This window comes from Lonchura striata, chromosome 29, assembly GCF_046129695.1.
Source record: "Lonchura striata isolate bLonStr1 chromosome 29, bLonStr1.mat, whole genome shotgun sequence".
Classification (NCBI taxonomy): Eukaryota; Metazoa; Chordata; class Aves; order Passeriformes; family Estrildidae; genus Lonchura; species Lonchura striata.
This window is the reverse complement of record NC_134631.1, coordinates 6,734,760-6,751,151: the sequence shown is the minus strand read 5'-3', so window position 1 is coordinate 6,751,151 and position 16,392 is coordinate 6,734,760. Positions and strand designations below refer to the sequence as shown.

Genomic DNA, 16,392 nt, shown 5'->3' with positions numbered 1-16,392 from the left:
TGCTTCGCTTTGATTTCCCCCCTAAAGGGAAACCTGCCCCAAGCCCTGTGGGTGGGTGGGGCAGGGGAGAGATTTCTGTCAGAAAACTCCAAAGACTCGGAGCAGGAGAAGGAGAAGTCAGTGCAGAGCCTTAAATGCAGCTTTCCCCACGCCTCCCTGCTCCCAGCTGCGGGATCTCTGCATCCCCATGGATCTGCAGGGGCATCTCCGCAGCCCCATTGTAATATATATTATGGAATAATTCGTGCTTATGAAAAATATACATCAAGTCAGTTGTGCCTCTAGAAAAAAAATCTTCAAGTTTTAAATGACCAGTGGCTGCAGCCGGGGCTGGAGACACCACAGTTGGCAGAGAAAGAAAGACCTAATTTACAAATGAAAAAAGGTAGCTCGATGCAGAGATGGGCCCTTTCCGGGGAAAATCCAGGAGACACCCAACGTTTAACCCCTGGTCTGCCGGGGAGCCAGGAAACCGTGTCCCATTCCCATCCTTTCCATGTTTGGACCAATACATAAACTGATCTCCTATTTACTCTTTTATCTTTTTCAGGACTTTCCCCTTCTCTTTGCCAACATCAGTTTGAGAGATTTAGTTTTCCACAAACTCCTCCTTTTTCTGCTCACAGATAATCTGATCCCATCCCCTGGTGAAATGTTGTGTTCCTCATTTTAGTGGCTTGGTCGGCAGGAAGGTCAGGAGCTGGAGCTGTCTGGTTGGTTCTTATTCCGAGGACAGCTTGTAATCAAATGATGCCATTGAAATGATGAATGGGTTCTCTGTCTCCTGATAGGAATTTGTGAAAAATGCCAATCATTTGATTTTTAGAATTTTAAAAGTTTAGTAATAATAAAATGGTGAAAAAATAGGAATAGAATTAGAGTGATAAAAATTTAGAGTTAGGACAATTACAAGACAATAAAAAAGAAAGAATATCTGAGGTCCAGATGCTCTGAGGCACTTAAGCCAAGAGGAATGTACCTTGTGAATGAAGGAATCACAATACACTGTTGCATATTCATATATCCTTCATGGTTATGCATACATTCTATTTGAAACAAAAAACTCTGTCTGTTGTATGTCAACTGTTTTCTTTAATCCCCACGGGGTCTTCAAGTCTGAGCAAGGCATGAAGAATCCAGCTTCTTCTAATAAGAAAACCATAAATTGCTCTTCTCTGGAGAATTTGCGTGTTCCTTGAAGCGAGTATCTCATTCCTTAAATCCCCCCCCCCAACACACACATACATAGTTTCTTTTTTACTACTAAAGCTTCATTTTATCTACAAAGCTACATTTACCATACTGTTATATGTAGCAGATATAATTGGTGCCATTTCTAATATGATATATGTGACACTGAATATTTGTTAGATTTGTTAGAACACTGTAACACTCTACACGTTTGTATTAGGATTCCCCCCCTCCCTCGCAGGTGAGACCGGGTGTATATTGGAAACTGATTTACAAGTAAGAAGGTGTGGCTCCCCAGGAGATGGGCCATGGCTGGGGAGATACAGGAACCCCCGGTGCTGATCCTTGCCTGAAGGACCCGAGATGGATATCATGGAAATCCTTGGGCAGACACAGGTGAATGCAGCGTTCCCTCCCGTAAATTTCATCAAGGGATTCAACAAACTCCAGACACTGAATTGTTCTCCCTCATCACCAAAGCAGAAAATCTTATTAACATGTGGACTCTGAAGAGAAGACTGACTGCCGAAATCTTGGCCTCAGGCAGAATTTTCCCTATAAAAACCGCTTGTGCCAGGATGGAGGTGTGTGGGCTTAGAGAAAAACCTCTGCTGAGGCTGACCTCTTTGTTGCACACCCAGGGCCGACCCCGGGCTCGGCTCTGTTCTTTCCTTGTGGCTGGCCAGGTAGAATTTGATTGCAAAATAAATATTTTTTCATATTAATTTGGCTGGACAAATTTTCATTTATAACAGTTGTAACACATAAAAGGAAGAATCCCCATTTATTCCACCATCCCAGCCTCAATACATTACCCCACCAGTTAATTTTTAACACTGTTTTCCCATTTTTGGATTGGTGTCTGGGTTGTTTTTTTCTAGGATGACCTCCCCGTTGTCATCTATTTTCAACAGTCTGATATATTAAACTTTCCACAAACACCCCTTCATTAGCCAATAAACAGTCTAAAGCCAGCCTATTCTGGTACACTGCAGTTTTTCCCCATTTTGCCTGCAGGTACTCAATTTGGGTGCGTCTGTGGCTGTTGACATGGGTGTGTGTACCAAAAAGGAACTTTGGTATCTTTCTGTGTAATACTTTCTGTAGCATTTGTGACATGATCTTGCTGCTATCTCAGAAGGGAAAAGACAACAAATGAGAGACAGAAACAGGAATGACAGAGGTCTGGCATGGCTTATACCCCCACCTCCCCTGCCTGTGGGGTTGCTGCCCACAGCAGGTACGTGTGATCTTCTCACTGGTGCGTACAGTGCTCAATCCAGGCTTGCCCTCTGTTTCCCTTGTCACTCCTTTTTGCTGATTTTTCTAGGCAAGTCCTTTTCAACACTCCTTTGGTGTGTTTTGGTGTTGCCCATTTTAGATGTGATAGTCCATTCCTCACATTTCTTCACAAGTCCTCTGCCTCTGTTTCCCACTTTCTCTAACAACCTGAATACCACCTTCTTTCAACTACTCAAAAAGTCCTTTCTCTCACAATACCATTCAACACAATCCACCTGCCTCCAAGGAGATAAAGTAAAGCTCAAAATAAACAATCTACATTATATATACTTCCATTCATCTACATTTACTCACTTCTATTTTTCACTCACTTTCACATACAAGGTACCTTTTACTTTCAAACAGTCTACATTACATATCTACACCCTGAGTGCTCATGGAATGTTAATCCATCAACCCAGCAGGTTTAATCCTGGATGTCTCCCAACCCAGCAGAATTTTAGGTGTTACTGTTTTCCAACCCCAGATCCCCTTGGACATTTTTAACCTTCAGTCCAGCTGTGTTGTCCAACCCCAGATCCCCTTGGGCATAACCTCAATCCGCAACCCTGAGTGCTCTTGGAATGCAAATCCCCCAACCCTCTGGAAGGAGCCCCCAGAAAACAAACCCCCACGGCTCCTCCCCACCCACCTGATTTGGGAAGAATTTTCTCTGAGAGAAGTGGAAAAGAACCTGTTTATTTAACAAACAAAACACTCCCCAGCACTAAAAAAAATGAACAACACCAGATGACAACAAAACTCTTTCACCACTCTGCAGAGATGACAAATCCAGAAAGTCTCTCCTGGGGGTGGTCGCCCGGGTCTGGGTGCTGGGGATTGCTCTGGGCACTGGGGATGGCTGCTGCAGATCACAGAGTGCAGGCTCCCGGTGCTCCTCGGGGTTCCCAGGTCCCAGTCCAGAGCAGGTTGGATGGTATTCAGAAGAAGGAAAGGGAAAGAAACAGTCCAGGGAAAAAACTGGACTGCCTAGTTAAACTAACTAACAGGAAAAAGCAAAGGCAAGAGCGGAAGCAAGAGCAAGCAAACAAAGCCAGCAAAAGCAAGCCAAGCCAGCCCACACAAGCCTCTTGTGGAGAACAGACCATGGGGGGAGGTGAGCCAGCTGATAACAAGACAAAACAAACCTTCACTTTCAGAGTCAGTTCTGAGAGCACAGAACAGAATATCAAACATGAACAGAACCTACAACTGGGGATACAAACACCAGAACCTCACCCTGGGACACCTGGGTTTCCACATCAGCAGGAGACAGTTCCTGACAGTCGAAGGGTCAGCGGCAGGGTCCTCATCACACCCGTTCCTTAAATGTTATCTGGCCATGCAGACGGTTTTAGCTACTTCCACAAGTACTTTAAATCAACATTGGCTGTTTCACAAATACCTCTGAGTTATTACTGTCAGTTAGTTACAAAAATAAAAGCATTAGTTATTATTTCACAACTACAGCTACTTCTGCAAAAGTTAACATTCTAATGCACAAACCATGGCATCCAGTTCAATATTTTGCAAAAGCCAAAAGTAGTATGTATGTTTTTCACACTGTGCACAAACTAAACTATCATCCAAGAATGATGTTCTGAGGATATGAGCTACACAGGGGCCAGGGCATTGGCCACAAAAAGCTGACAAATTATATTACAGCAAAAGCAGTTAAAAGTGATTACAAACTATACTGCATCAAAATCGTTGTGACTAAGAATAAGTTGCAGAAGTCAAGACATAAGAGCAAAAGCCACCAACTACATAGTTCTCTATAACAAACCCAGGGCAGGTGTTTCCCTTGCAGGGAGCACTGGGGCCTTCCCCGGGCCCCTTCTGCCCTCTGGCAGAGCCGGTGGCATTTTCCAGCACACGCAGTTTGTAACCAAGAGTCGGGTGCAGCCCAGAAGGCTCCGAGCGCCTCCTCCCAGGCTGACTCTGCAGATCCGAGGCTGCTCTGGGCTCTGCCAGGGCTCTGCTGGGGCTCAGCTCTGGGCCAGGCTGGGCCCGCTCTCCCCTCACATTGCTCCGGGCAGCCGAGTCACGGAGGGAGGAGGAAGGGACACCTCAAGGGAGTTGAGGTTTAAGAGAGTTTTTATTCAAAAAACTGCCATACCAAACAGGCTGTCATAAGAGCCATAACAAACAGGCTGTCCTAACTACCATAACCAACTAGCACTGCTAGCTGCCATCACTAACTAGTTGTCCTAACTAACTACTGTAACTAAAAGCTGTCCTCAAGTGCTTCATCTCCTCTGCTGCTCCCTCAGTTGCTTTGCTGCGGTGATCAGAGGGGTCAGGCTGGAGAGAGGCTTGGCTGATGATAAAAATGGGTGCTGCCCAAAGGATAAAAAAAAGAAAGAAATGAACTGTTACTTTCCAAAGCCAACTTACTCACAGGCTCTGTTGCAACAGGACAAAGGGAAATGGTCTGAAACTCAGGAGAGGGAAGCAGGCTCAGGTTAGATCGAAGGCAGAATCTTTTTGCCAGGAGTGGGGAAACACTGACAGAAGGTGCCCAGGGATGTGGGAGGTGCCTCCTCCCTGGGAACATCCAAGCTCAGGCCAGGCAGGGCTCTGAGCACCGGACCTGCCTGAAGATGGCCCTGCTCCTTGTGGGGCACCAGGGGCAGATGCCCTCAAAAGGACCCTGCCAAGCCAAACCCGGCGAGGATTCTGCTTGCTTTGCGTGTGGAACGCAGCGAGGCTGGAGACTATCGGAGGGGCCCCAGCAGAAAACCCCTCCCTGGCGCTGCTGCTTCCCCTCAGCTGCTTGGCATTCACCTGCAGCAGCTCCTGGGCAGACCAGCGCTGCTCCTCGTCCGGCTCCAGGCTGCACTCGAGGAAGTCCCGCAGCAGAGCCGACAGGCGCCGGGGCTCCTGCAGCTGCGGGGTCCCGTTGTGCCGGATCAGAGCGCGAGCCTGCAGGAAAAGCAACCTCAGCGCTCTGCCAGCTTCCTTCCCACCCACAGGTGCTCACAGCGACCCCGGGTTATCAGCCCCAGCTCCAGGGGCACTTTCCTCCCTGGCACAGATGCTGCTCACAGCTCATTTTCCTGTGCCAACCAAGAAACCCAAAGCCTGGTGCTGCCACAGCCATTGGAAAGAGCTGATGCACTTGCTTCACATTTTCAGGTCATCCTCACAGCCAGAAGAGCTGCAACAGCATAAATCCCAAAGCAAATTGTTGCTGGAGACTGCAGAATATTTGTTTGTGTTGAGACTCGAGTGCTCTGGGAATTCCCTTCCCCAGGTGCAGAAACCTCCAGCTGCTGCTCCCAGTGCAGGGTCACCCTGTGCTCACAGGGCTCTGCAGCCCCTGGAGAATTTGCCTCTTACCATGGCCCTCGTTTCCTTGAAGTAAGGAGGTTCTCCTTCCACCATCTCGATGGTCACAATGCCAAAGGACCAGATGTCCACCTTGGGGCCATAAGGAGAACTGGTCACAACTTCTGGGGCCATCCAGTGAGCAGTGCCCACCATGGAGCTGCGCCGGTCCTGCTCAGAGCTGAGCTGAGCACAGAGGCCAAAATCAGCTGAGGACAGAAACAAACACTGTCAAGGGCAGCTGGAATGAGCAAACCAAGCACCAAGACGCCCCACTCTCAGTCTGAGAATGCAGTAGTGAAGTCAGCTGGAAAAGTCCTCAGGGCTGTAGCCAAGGGAAGGTGGAACTGGACCCTTAAATAAACCCTCAGCTTTCGTGCAGTGGCTTTTACTGATTCCCTTGAAGCTTTAGATTCCAACTCCTGCCCCTCTGGCCCCACAGCCCCACAGCCGCACCCGGGAGCGCCGTGCCTGGCCAGGAACACCCACCCAGCTTGACAGAGCCGGCCATGCCCAGGAGGATGTTGGAGCTCTTCAGATCTCTGTGGATCACCCGGTTCGCATGGAGGAAATCCAGGCCCTGCAGGCACTGAGAGAGAACAAGAAACACCAGGACAAAAGCCAATGGTGAGAATCTATCACACAAGAAAGGACAGGTCTGAATTCTGCCAGCAGCAGCTTTGCTGTGACAGGCCAGGAGTGCAGAGCAGACAGACTCCAGGCAAACGGTTCAGGGCAAAGCTGAGAACAGCACATCAAATCCAGAACAGACAGAGAGTGCCACAACAGCAGGAAACAGAGCAAGAACAGAGCAGAAGTGCAGCGATGCTGGCAGGCCGTTCACTGCAGAGGCTCTTTCTTCTCCAGCTCATAAAAACAACAGAGAAACAGAGCCCTGAGCATGGAGCCACTCCTGTTCTCACGCCTGTGTGGAAGGACCATCGTGTCCAAGCCGTGGCAGCCACAGGCAGGATCCCTCACCTCCCGACTGACAGCTGCCATCTCTCCTTCAGCCATGCATGTCTGTCTGACAACGTCCTGCAAAGTTCCTCCATCCATGTATTCCATCACCAGCCAGAGATCTCCGTCAACAAGGAAGCTGGAAGAAAAAAGCAGTGACATGGAGACGAATGTGCAGTGCTCAATTCCCCCATGGAAAAGCCTGGAGTGTAGTTTTGTTTCCAGGTCACTTGTCCAGGAGGACAGAATCTGATGGAGAGACATTCCTGCCAGGCTGCAGAGTCCTTGGAATCTGCACAGTCTAAAGGAGGAGACCCCTGTGAGAAAGGAGAGGCCTTAGATGGCAAGCAGGTGAAAAATGCAGTTTAGCAACAGCCCAGATCAGTGTGGAACCACAACACTGGCCCCCAGCTGGTTCAGCTTCTGAGCTCATCAGTTCCACCATTCCCTGCAGAACAAGGCAACACAACTCCCAGGGTTATCCAGGGGAGGAGGCCATGCAGCACTTGGGACAAAAGCAATCAGAAAACCTTTCAGAAAGTCCCTTCAGAAACAGGCAAGGCCAGTGCAAAATGGGCAAATGAGGCATTTCTGGAAACAAGGCCCTGGTCTTCCTGGCATCTGCAGCAATGGAAAAGGGCTGGGAAGAAGAAGCCAAGGGAAATAATTTCTGCTGTGGTTTATCAGCACTTGTTGTAAGACACAGAAAATGGGGTCAACTTGAAGGAAAAAAAAAACCAAAGTAACCAAAGCACACGGAGGGAGCGAACTGCCAGGCTGCTGTTTTGGGAAGATACGGCTGGGTCAGGCATTTTCAAAACAGGCTACAGACTACGGGTGCCAGGAAAGGTTAAGGCAGGGCCCGTGCACGGGGTGAGGCCTGGAGCACTCACCTGTCCAAAGAGTTGACAATGTTGGGGTTCTTCTTGTCCTTCAGGAGCAGGAGCTCATTCACAGCGCGTTCCCCGTTCTGCCCTCTGAGACTCATTTTCTTTATGGCCACCTGAGGGGACATTGCAGACCTTTAACTGGAGGAGTCTGTGGCAGGAGGCCACAGCCAACACGGGGCGAGGCTTTTTGGAGCGATGGAGCCGGGCTGTGCCAAACTGCCCTGGGATGGGCACCAGACTCAGCAAGGGCCACTCCCACAGCCCATTGCTCTGCTCGCTGGGGCTGCTTACAGGACACACGGCCAGAGACATTTGGCCTTGCAAGCTCTGCAGAAATGGCCCCTCAGCTGTCAGCCTCCCAGCTCTAACCACATTCTCTGCACCTACAGTCTTCTCAAATGGCCTCAACACTCTCATTATTATTCAAACACATTTTGCAAGCAGGAGGTAATTCTGGTTCTGTGAAAACAGAGCAAAACAGCCAGTAACCCTTTAGCAATTGCATGGGATTTGGTCATGATTTCAGATGCAGCTGCTTTGTTTGGGATTGCACAACAAAGCAAACACACACATCCATTGCTCAGGTGATCCCTGTCACAGGCTGTCACTGACCCCAGACCCAAACAACTGCAGGGTTTAGGAGAGAGCTTTGCTCTGGACATCCATCTTCTCATTTCTCTCCCTCTCTCTCTGTGGACAGCTGAAGTGGAATTAAATCCCCAAATTGAGCCCAAGCAGGATCTCACCCTAATTAGGCCTTGAGGTACCCTTTGAAGATGAAAGGCAGTATGGAAAAACTGCTAAATAGTGTTCCTGTCTGCAGCTAAGGTGAAGATAAATTGGGCCTCAGTCTCCAGCCCTGATCCATTCACACTTTTAGATATGAAGAGCAAGCCAGCATGTCCTGCTCTGACAGACACCACTGCCCTCCTTGCATCCCTTTGGGCACTCCAGAAGGACCAAGTGTGTCCCAGCTGTGCTCTGCAGGCTGACACTGCTCTGCCTTCAGAGGAGCAGCCTGTGCAGGAAAGCTCTGCTGGCCCCCAGAGCTGCAGCCACAGCTCCCAGCAGAGGGGAGAGCCCTGCAGAGCTGCCAGACGTGCTGGGCGTGTTGGCACTGACCTCTCCTCCAGTGGCCCTGTCGAGTCCTTTGGAAACGGTTCCGAAAGCCCTGGAGACAAAACAGCAGAGAAGAAAGAAGCAGCGCTTGAGGCCCTGGGAGTGAAAGCCAGCCCAGACAGGAGATCTCTGCTGCCTGCAGCGCTCACAAACACCTGGGTGCATCGACCCTTGCAACAACAGCGCAGCAGCCACCAGCCCTCTGCATTGCCAGGTGTCCAAGGGAAAACTGAGACCCAACACGAAGGAATTGGGCTGGAGCAAATCCCAAATGTCCACACTTAATTGCTTTAGTTCAAAACCTGAAGTGAGCAATGGGTGTCTAAAGAACTGGAAAAGAATGCATTTCATCCTTTTCCATTTCCTGCCTAAGACCTGCAGGATCCACAAGGGCCCTGCCATCAGGCAGGTGATGCATTTTCCCCCAGAGTGCATCAGATCTGTGTCTGTTGCTGAATGTATGGGCTCTACGAGCTGTGCTAGATTAGAGCACTTATTATTTCATCGCTGGTTCCTGTTTCCAAACCATTAGGTTGTTAATGCTGACTAGAGGATATTTTTTGAAGCAAAATATTTGAAAGAAATCTCCTTGAGAACTCTTTTCTGACAGTCACCAGATGGTGAGTGGCTCTTTTAAGCAATCCAGTTCCAGACACAGAAGATCTCCCAGGTCCTGCTCCTTGCTGCAGGCAGGACACTGCCAGCCTCAGGGGCCTGTGACGGCTCCTTCTGACCACACTTCTCAATTCTGATCAGGACTGAGAGACAGCAGGATGGCACCCCAGTGTCTGAAGGTGTTTGGAGCTCTCCTGACTTCTCCCTTGATCCTGAAACCAGCACAGCCCCTGGGCTGCTTGTGCAGAAGTAGCTGCCGTGCACTTACCCTTGGCCAATCTGCTCCACTTCCAGGTATTTCTCGGCAGGATCCTCCACGCTCACGATGTTCCCTGAAAGAAACCACGTGGAAGAGGCTCCCTCCCAGAGCGAGACCCCGCCAGAGCAGAGCCAGAATGCAGCCCCACTCCCTGGGGCCGTGAGCCCCTTGGTCTCAGCTGGGGAAGGACAATAAATGCCCCTGTGACATTCAGCTTCAGAGCAACGCTGGCTGCAGCTGATGCCGAGACACACACACAGCCCCTGCTCTGAACACAGGAACAGAGCAGACGTACTCAGCTGCACCAGGCACCACTCCCCTCTCCCCTCTGGCTGCAGGGCTGTGCTGCTGTCAGAACCTTCAGCCCAGGATCCCACAGCGGAGGGAGGTTCCGTGTCCTCTTCCCAAGCACAGGGAGGTTCTCCATCCTCTTCCCAAGCACAGGGAGGTTCAGTGTCCTCTTCCCAAGCACAGGGAGGTTCTGGGTCCTCTTCCCAAAACGCTGCAGGTTCGCCATCATCTTTCCAAGCCAGGGGATGTTCACTGTCCTCTTCCCATGCTGGGAGAAGTTCACCCTCCTCTTTCCAAAGCACAGGATGTCCTCTGTCCTCATCCCACACCATGGGGGCTTGGCCATCCTCGTCCCGCACCAGGGGACATCCACTGCCCTCATCCCATGCCGGGAGATGTCCACTGTCCTTGTCCCACACCGCGGGAGCCTCGCCGCTGTATTCCCACAGCGCGGGATGTTCGCCCTCGTCTCCCAGAGCAGCGGGAAGTTCACTGTCATCTCCCGGCACCGAGGGAAGTTCACCAGCGTCCCCCAGAACAGCGGGGAGCTCACTGCTGTCTTCCTCCTCTTTGGCCTCCTCTTGGGAAGCAGAGGGAGCCAGAGGAGGGGCTGGTGCTGCTTTTGTGCCCTGTGGACAGACGGCAGCATGAGGGACGGGAAGTTCTATCTCAGTGATCACCTTATTCATCCTCAGCTGCACATCCAGCTGCACTAAGCAGAAATTGGGATTGGGGCTCTTCAAACTAACAATGGGCTAAAGTCGACATTGCCACTTATTGTTGGGAATTCAATATTCCACCGTGGCTAAAGCCATCAAGCAATCCTCTGCCTGCAAAACCAGACCTGCAGCTCTTCAAAAGCTCTGCAGCAGAAAAGGAGAAATCTGCTGGGATCCCGCTGCTGCTGCTGCTGCTGCTGCAAAGACTCTGACAGGAACTTTCCTTCAGCCTCCCAGGCTGGCACTCGGCTGCCACACGCCGAGCTTACAGCTTGCTGCACAATTCCAAACACCAAAGGTTCCTTTCCCACTCACCGGAGGAGGAGCTGCTCGGAATCCACACATGAGGTGCCCTGCAACGGGAGAGGGAACATGAACCAGATGCTGTCAGGAAAAAACTGCCTGTGGTGGGAAATGCCACGGAGCAAGGCAACCCCGAGAGAGCATTTTGCTTTCCCAGCGTCCTTCCAGGAGCCACAGTCCCTTCCCACAGCAAGAGAACAGCACAAAATGCTGGGCTGGGTCAGTTCTTGGCTGGGCAGGGAGTTCCCGGCTCTGCTGCCACAGACTCCCCGCTGGAGGGAACAGAACCCCCCAGGGCTCATTGCAAATGCTGTGCACGCCCCGCTGGCTGCAGACACCCCCTTTTTCAGCTGCAGCTGCTGGCAGGAGCTCTCCCAAAGCAATGGGGCCTTCATGGCCATTTGGTTACAAAGTCAACTCGGGTCCAGCGGAAGAACAGAAAGCACACAGCAAGCCCAAAGCCACAGCACCGAGGGAAAACCTCGACTTACGTGCCAAGTGGGTTAAAAAATAGCCCGAATAAGCCACAGAGTACAGCGTGCAAACTGCAGCAGCCACGTGCTGGATCATTTTGGCTGCGCTGCACACGTCTGCAGACTGCAGCCCTGCAAGCACACAAGGACACCCGTCAGGGCTGGGCTGGTGCTGAGAATGCCTCGGGCAGGAGGATCCTCCGGCAAGGAGCAGTGCCCAGAGCTACTGGGGACACTGAGGCCTCCGTGTCCCACAGCCACGGGAGCACCTTGGGGACGTGGCAGTGCTCCTGTGACATCACAGCAGCAGCTCACGCAGAAACCACCCGGAAGGTTCTCCTGGGTCACAAAGGAGCACAAAGAACCCTCCCAGGGCACAGCCTATTGCCCAAAGGCTCCAGGAGGAGCTCTGAAAATGCAGCAAACAGGGACACCCCATAGCCCAGCCTGAACACTGAGGAGGAACAAGGACGGGAGCACAGCAGAGGGAACAGGACCTTTAGTCACTGCTACTTCTGACTAAAGCCAGCAAGCCGTGTTCCCGCTGGGATCTTTGTTCTCGCTCTAAAAACAAGCAAGGTGCTGCACTCGAAATATACAGAAGGCAGGAACTGGGCAGGAGGTGGGATTAGGAAGGAGGAGGAGGAGGGAGAGAGGAAAAGGAGTAGGAAGAGGAGGATCAGGAGCAGGAAAAGGAGGAGAAACAGGAGGTTCCAGTGCCCCCTGAGGCCGCAGCACCCTTGGCCCCGGGACCATCGCCCCCAGCTCATCCTGCAGGTGAGAGGGGAGGGGGAGCTCGTCCCAAATATATCGGGGAGTCTCTGAGAGGGTTTTTTATTGGGGTGTGTTGGGAGCTTGCAGATTGTGGAATTGAGCCCCAGATGTCGTCTGGGAGGCCCAAATAAACACTGGGAGGTTTTTTTCTCTGTGTGTGTGTAGGTTTGGATCTTTCAGGACCCCAAAGCTGAGCCCCTTGGGGGATCTTTGGGAGTCCACGTGGCCATTGCCCAGTGTCACCAGGGGGAGGACATTGTCCTGGGGACCCCCGGGGGAGCAGAGGAGGGGAACCCCTGGGACCCCCGGAGTGGGGAGAGCAGAGAGGGGCGATCCTGGATCTGAGGGTCCCCCGGCTGGCTGGAAAGGGGGGGAGCCTGGAGAGGAGGGACCCCTGGGACACCTGGGATCTCAGAGTAGAGCATCAGGGGAGAAGGGACCCATGGAGCCCCAACAGCCCCTGGATCATCCCTAAGCAAGACACCTGAGAAGGGGGAACCCCTGGAGCCATTGGACCCCCATCATCCCAAGGAAAGGAAACCTCTGGAACCCCAAAAGTGGAGAGATCAGAGATAGGGAACTCCTGGGAGAGTTGTTTTGGGCTGAACCTTGATATTGTGGAGATTTTCATGGACACAAGATTCCTGCTGAGTTCTAGGGATGGACTTGGGCAGGAGGAGCCTCCAGTCCAAGGCGCTCCCACCTTGGTTTTCCCCAAACCAGGATTTTTCATTCCCAGGGTGTGGATGGATGGCAGAGGAGGAAAAGCCCCGGAGATGCTGCAGGAGGAGGAGCTGCAAACCCAGCCCAGGGAGCCAAGTGATTGGGATTTTTCACAATTATGGTAGCACAGGATGGTTTCTAACACCTCTCTGCCGGGGCCTGTGGAGAGTCAGGGTGAGGAAGACGGGTCCTGCCCTATTTAGGCAGCCTCGCTCTGTTCCCCTGGTGTGTGACCACAGACACAGGTTATGATCCACGGGCAGAAGGAGACAATAAAACAAAGAACAGGGAAAGGATTCCCTAAAACCGCGGTAATTAGCCCCTGAGACTAAAGTGTACAGGAAGAACCGAGACCCAAGGACAAAGGACAGGTGAGTATTTGTTGGGATGGGGTGGATAAGGGGGGAATGAATGTGTGTGACAGAGGCTGCTGGGTACCCCAGACTTGCCAAGTGATTGCTGCAGCCTCTCACGCTGCTTTTCGTCTTTTCCGTGGGAAAAGCGGCCAGTAAAGAGACCAAGGGAGTGATAAAAAATAGAGAATCCCCCCCGGGGAAACTGGGACTGAGTCTTAGGAAGAAGAGGAACCCCGTGGAGAGAAGCCGAGGGTTTCCTGGCCACTGTTATAACCCATCCAAATTAAGTACCTGCAGGAAAAAGGGGGAAAATTATTAGATTGCAAAGAAGTTAAGAAAAAGTAGTAATACATAAAGCATAGAATATCCAAAAGGAGAGAGATGGATTTGCTTTACATTTAATCTTAAAAACATAGTCCAAAATCCAGTAAAAAACAATTAGTAAACAAAAAAAAAAGTAAAACCAACACAACAGTCTAACTCTGTATTAACCCCCAATTTTATACTAAATCATATTATAAAACTCCAAACAGTTATAAGGAACATAAGAAACAAAGCTACTCAAACATTAGAGTTAATATTAAGCCAGGAAAACCAAACAAAATCTGCAGTGTATTAAAATATGTTAGTGTTAAACTATTTATTAGATAAATAAAAGAGTATACAAATTATTAAAAATAGATAGCAATAGGGAAGTCATCCTAGAAAAGAAAAAAAATCCCAAAACCAAAAGATATATTAAAAAAATTATGACCCAGGTATCAGTCCAGAAATGAGAAAATAATGTTAAAAACTAAGAAGTGGGTTACTGTATTGAGAATGAAATAGTAGAAAAAAAATTATTCCTTTTATGTGTTACAAGTGTTTTAATGTTTCTTCTTTGTTTAATCCCATGTTCTATTAGATTACCAACGGAGTCCAAAGAATACAAGTAAATAAAAAATATTGCTTAAGCCAAATGATTTATAAAAAATAAGAAGAAAGATGGTGAAAAATGCATATTTTATGACTGGCTTTTCACAAATATTATAATGAATATTATATGTGTAATGTTAGAAAGTTATTCTGTATTCATTCTCTTAATTAGTGTGTTAAATAAACTAATGGTGTAAGTTTTAGGTTCCAAAATAATATTAAAATAGAGACTATGTATGTGGTGGGAGGTTTTTTTTTTTTTTTTTTAGAATGACATACTCACTTTAAAGAACACCTAAATCTTCAGAAAAAAAAAAGAATTTATAGTTTTGCTATCAAAAGAAGCTAATTTCTTCAAACCTTACTCAGAGTCGAAGACGCCTTAAGAATTAAAAGAAACAGTTTACATAGAACAGAAAGAGTTCTTGTTTTAAATAGAAAGTATGAAAGATATATGAATATGCAACCAGCTTTGCTTTTAAACCTATTCCTTTGTCCATAAAGTATGCTTTTCATAATTTAGTGTCCAAAAGCATCCAGACGTGTGTAATTCTTTGCTTTTTATTGTCTTATAATTATCCTAACTCTAAACTTTACTATTCTAACAGTATTATTATTTTTATATCAATTTTATTATTATGAAAGTTTAAAAATTTAAAAAAACAGGTAATTAGCGTTTTTCACAACGGGGATGCCTGAGAGGAGGCTGTGAGCCCGCGGGCAGAGGGGCCCCGCTGGAGCAGCCTGTCCTGGCAGGACTGAGCCCGTGGCACAGTGACCCACGCTGCAGCACTCGGAGGGGGCTGTGCCCAGGGGATGGACTCCGCTCCGAGAAGTTCCTGGAGAAGTCTCGGCCGGGAGAGAGCGCAGGGTGCAGCAGGGAACGACTCCTGTCCCTGAGCAGAGGGAGAAGCCCCGGGGGATGAGCTGAGCATGGCCCCATTCCCTGTCTCCTGCCCTGCCGGGGGAGGAGGTGCAGCTGGGAGCAGGGAGGCGTGGGGAAAGCTGCATGTAAGGCTCTGCACTGACTTCTCCTTCTCCAGCTCCGAGTATTTGGAGTTTTCTGACAGAAATCTCTCCCCTGCCCCACCCACCCACAAGGCTTGGGGCAGGTTTCCCTTTTCGGGGGAAATCAAAGCGAAGCACTGATGCGCTAACGAGGGGCAGGAGAAGTGAGGCTCCTGGGCTTCCCGCAGAGGCGGAGGCACGGGAGGCGCAGGGCCGGGAAAGCCGTGGCGGGAGGCGCGGAGAAGTTTGTTTGTGTGGGCAGCTCAATCCCGGCTCGGCCCGGGCCCGTGCCGGGGCTGTTCCTCATCTCCGGCTTTCCCCTCACGCAGCCCGGGGGCGCCGAGAGCGCGGGGCGAGGCGGGGCCGTGCGCAGAGCCCGCCCCGAGCTCGCTGCCATTGGCCGCCGGTGCCGTCAGTCGCGGTTGCGGCGCGCTGATTGGTGGGAGCGGGGCGCGGCGCGGCCCCGGCGGCGGGCTGAGGGCGGCCGTGGCCGCGCAGCGCCGCCATTGGCCGAGCGGCTGTGCGGGCCCGGCAGCGGCGGCAGCGGCCGGAGCGCGGTGAGGCGGCGGCGGCGGAGCTCGGAGGCGGCCCCGGCGCAGGTGGGAGCCGCGCTGGGCTCTGCGGGGGCTCGGGGCCGGCTGCGGGCGGAGGGGGCGGCAGGGGGCTCCGGCGGCTCGCCGGTGCCGTGTCCGGCCCGTGCCGGCCCCGGGCTGAGGGCGCTGCGGGAGCGGCTGCCCGCGGTCTCCTTCCCGCCGGGGCCGGGCAGGAGCCGCTGCCGGAGCAGCGCTGGCTCGGCCCGGCTGCTGTGGGTAGGACAGAGGGGCTGCCCCGCGGCCGGGAGCGGGCGGGGAAATTCCCGTCGCCGGAGGTTCGTGTGCCCGGCGGAGAGCGAGGAGTCCTGTCAAAGTGACTTTATTGCCGAGCAGGGGCAGAGGCCGTGGGGCATTTGCCGTGCGCTCTCTGCCGTGGCTGTAGTCCGCAGCCTCCTTTTTATCCTCATTTTCCCGGCCGCATCTCCCTCTGCCTTTGCCCACCGGCTGAGTTCCTTGGAAGGTTCCGACTTCCCGATGCGCCTGGAGCCTGTCCTCGTTAATGTGCACCCTCCTTTTGTAGAACAGCCGATATTCATGGCTCTGTTAAGTCTTTGTTCTTCTCCTCGAAGTTCGGGAATGTAGCGGGACTTTG

The 16,392-nt window shown here is 51.2% G+C and overlaps 2 protein-coding genes across 2 annotated transcripts in view; one reads left to right on the top strand and one right to left on the bottom strand.

Annotated features, from left to right (window-relative positions):
* LOC144247626 (uncharacterized) overlaps positions 1 to 16,392 on the top strand; it is a 552,118-nt gene that overhangs the window by 38,402 nt on the left and 497,324 nt on the right. The gene's annotated exons all lie outside the window — the stretch shown is intronic.
* Positions 4,722 to 11,528, bottom strand: LOC144247610 (serine/threonine-protein kinase PAK 3-like). Its single transcript, XM_077788900.1, has 11 exons — positions 11,450 to 11,528; positions 10,971 to 11,008; positions 10,220 to 10,565; positions 9,655 to 9,718; positions 8,775 to 8,823; positions 7,656 to 7,765; positions 6,784 to 6,901; positions 6,292 to 6,391; positions 5,815 to 6,011; positions 5,260 to 5,397; positions 4,722 to 4,811 (listed from the first exon to the last, which is right to left on the bottom strand). The coding sequence occupies exons 1-11, from the start codon at positions 11,526 to 11,528 to the stop codon at positions 4,722 to 4,724; spliced, it is 1,329 nt and encodes a 442-aa protein (XP_077645026.1).

What these genes read in the sequence shown, in the direction of transcription:
- LOC144247610 (XM_077788900.1), bottom strand. Translation starts at nt 11,528, where the DNA reads ATGATCCAGCACGTGGCTGCTGCAGTTTGCACGCTGTACTCTGTGGCT. An exon ending in TCCGAGCAGCTCCTCCTCCG is followed by an intron (nt 10,566 to 10,970) that starts GTGAGTGGGAAA and finishes GTCTGTCCACAG; the next exon opens with GGCACAAAAGCAGCACCAGC. An exon ending in GTGGAGCAGATTGGCCAAGG is followed by an intron (nt 8,824 to 9,654) that starts GTAAGTGCACGG and finishes TTTTGTCTCCAG; the next exon opens with GGCTTTCGGAACCGTTTCCA.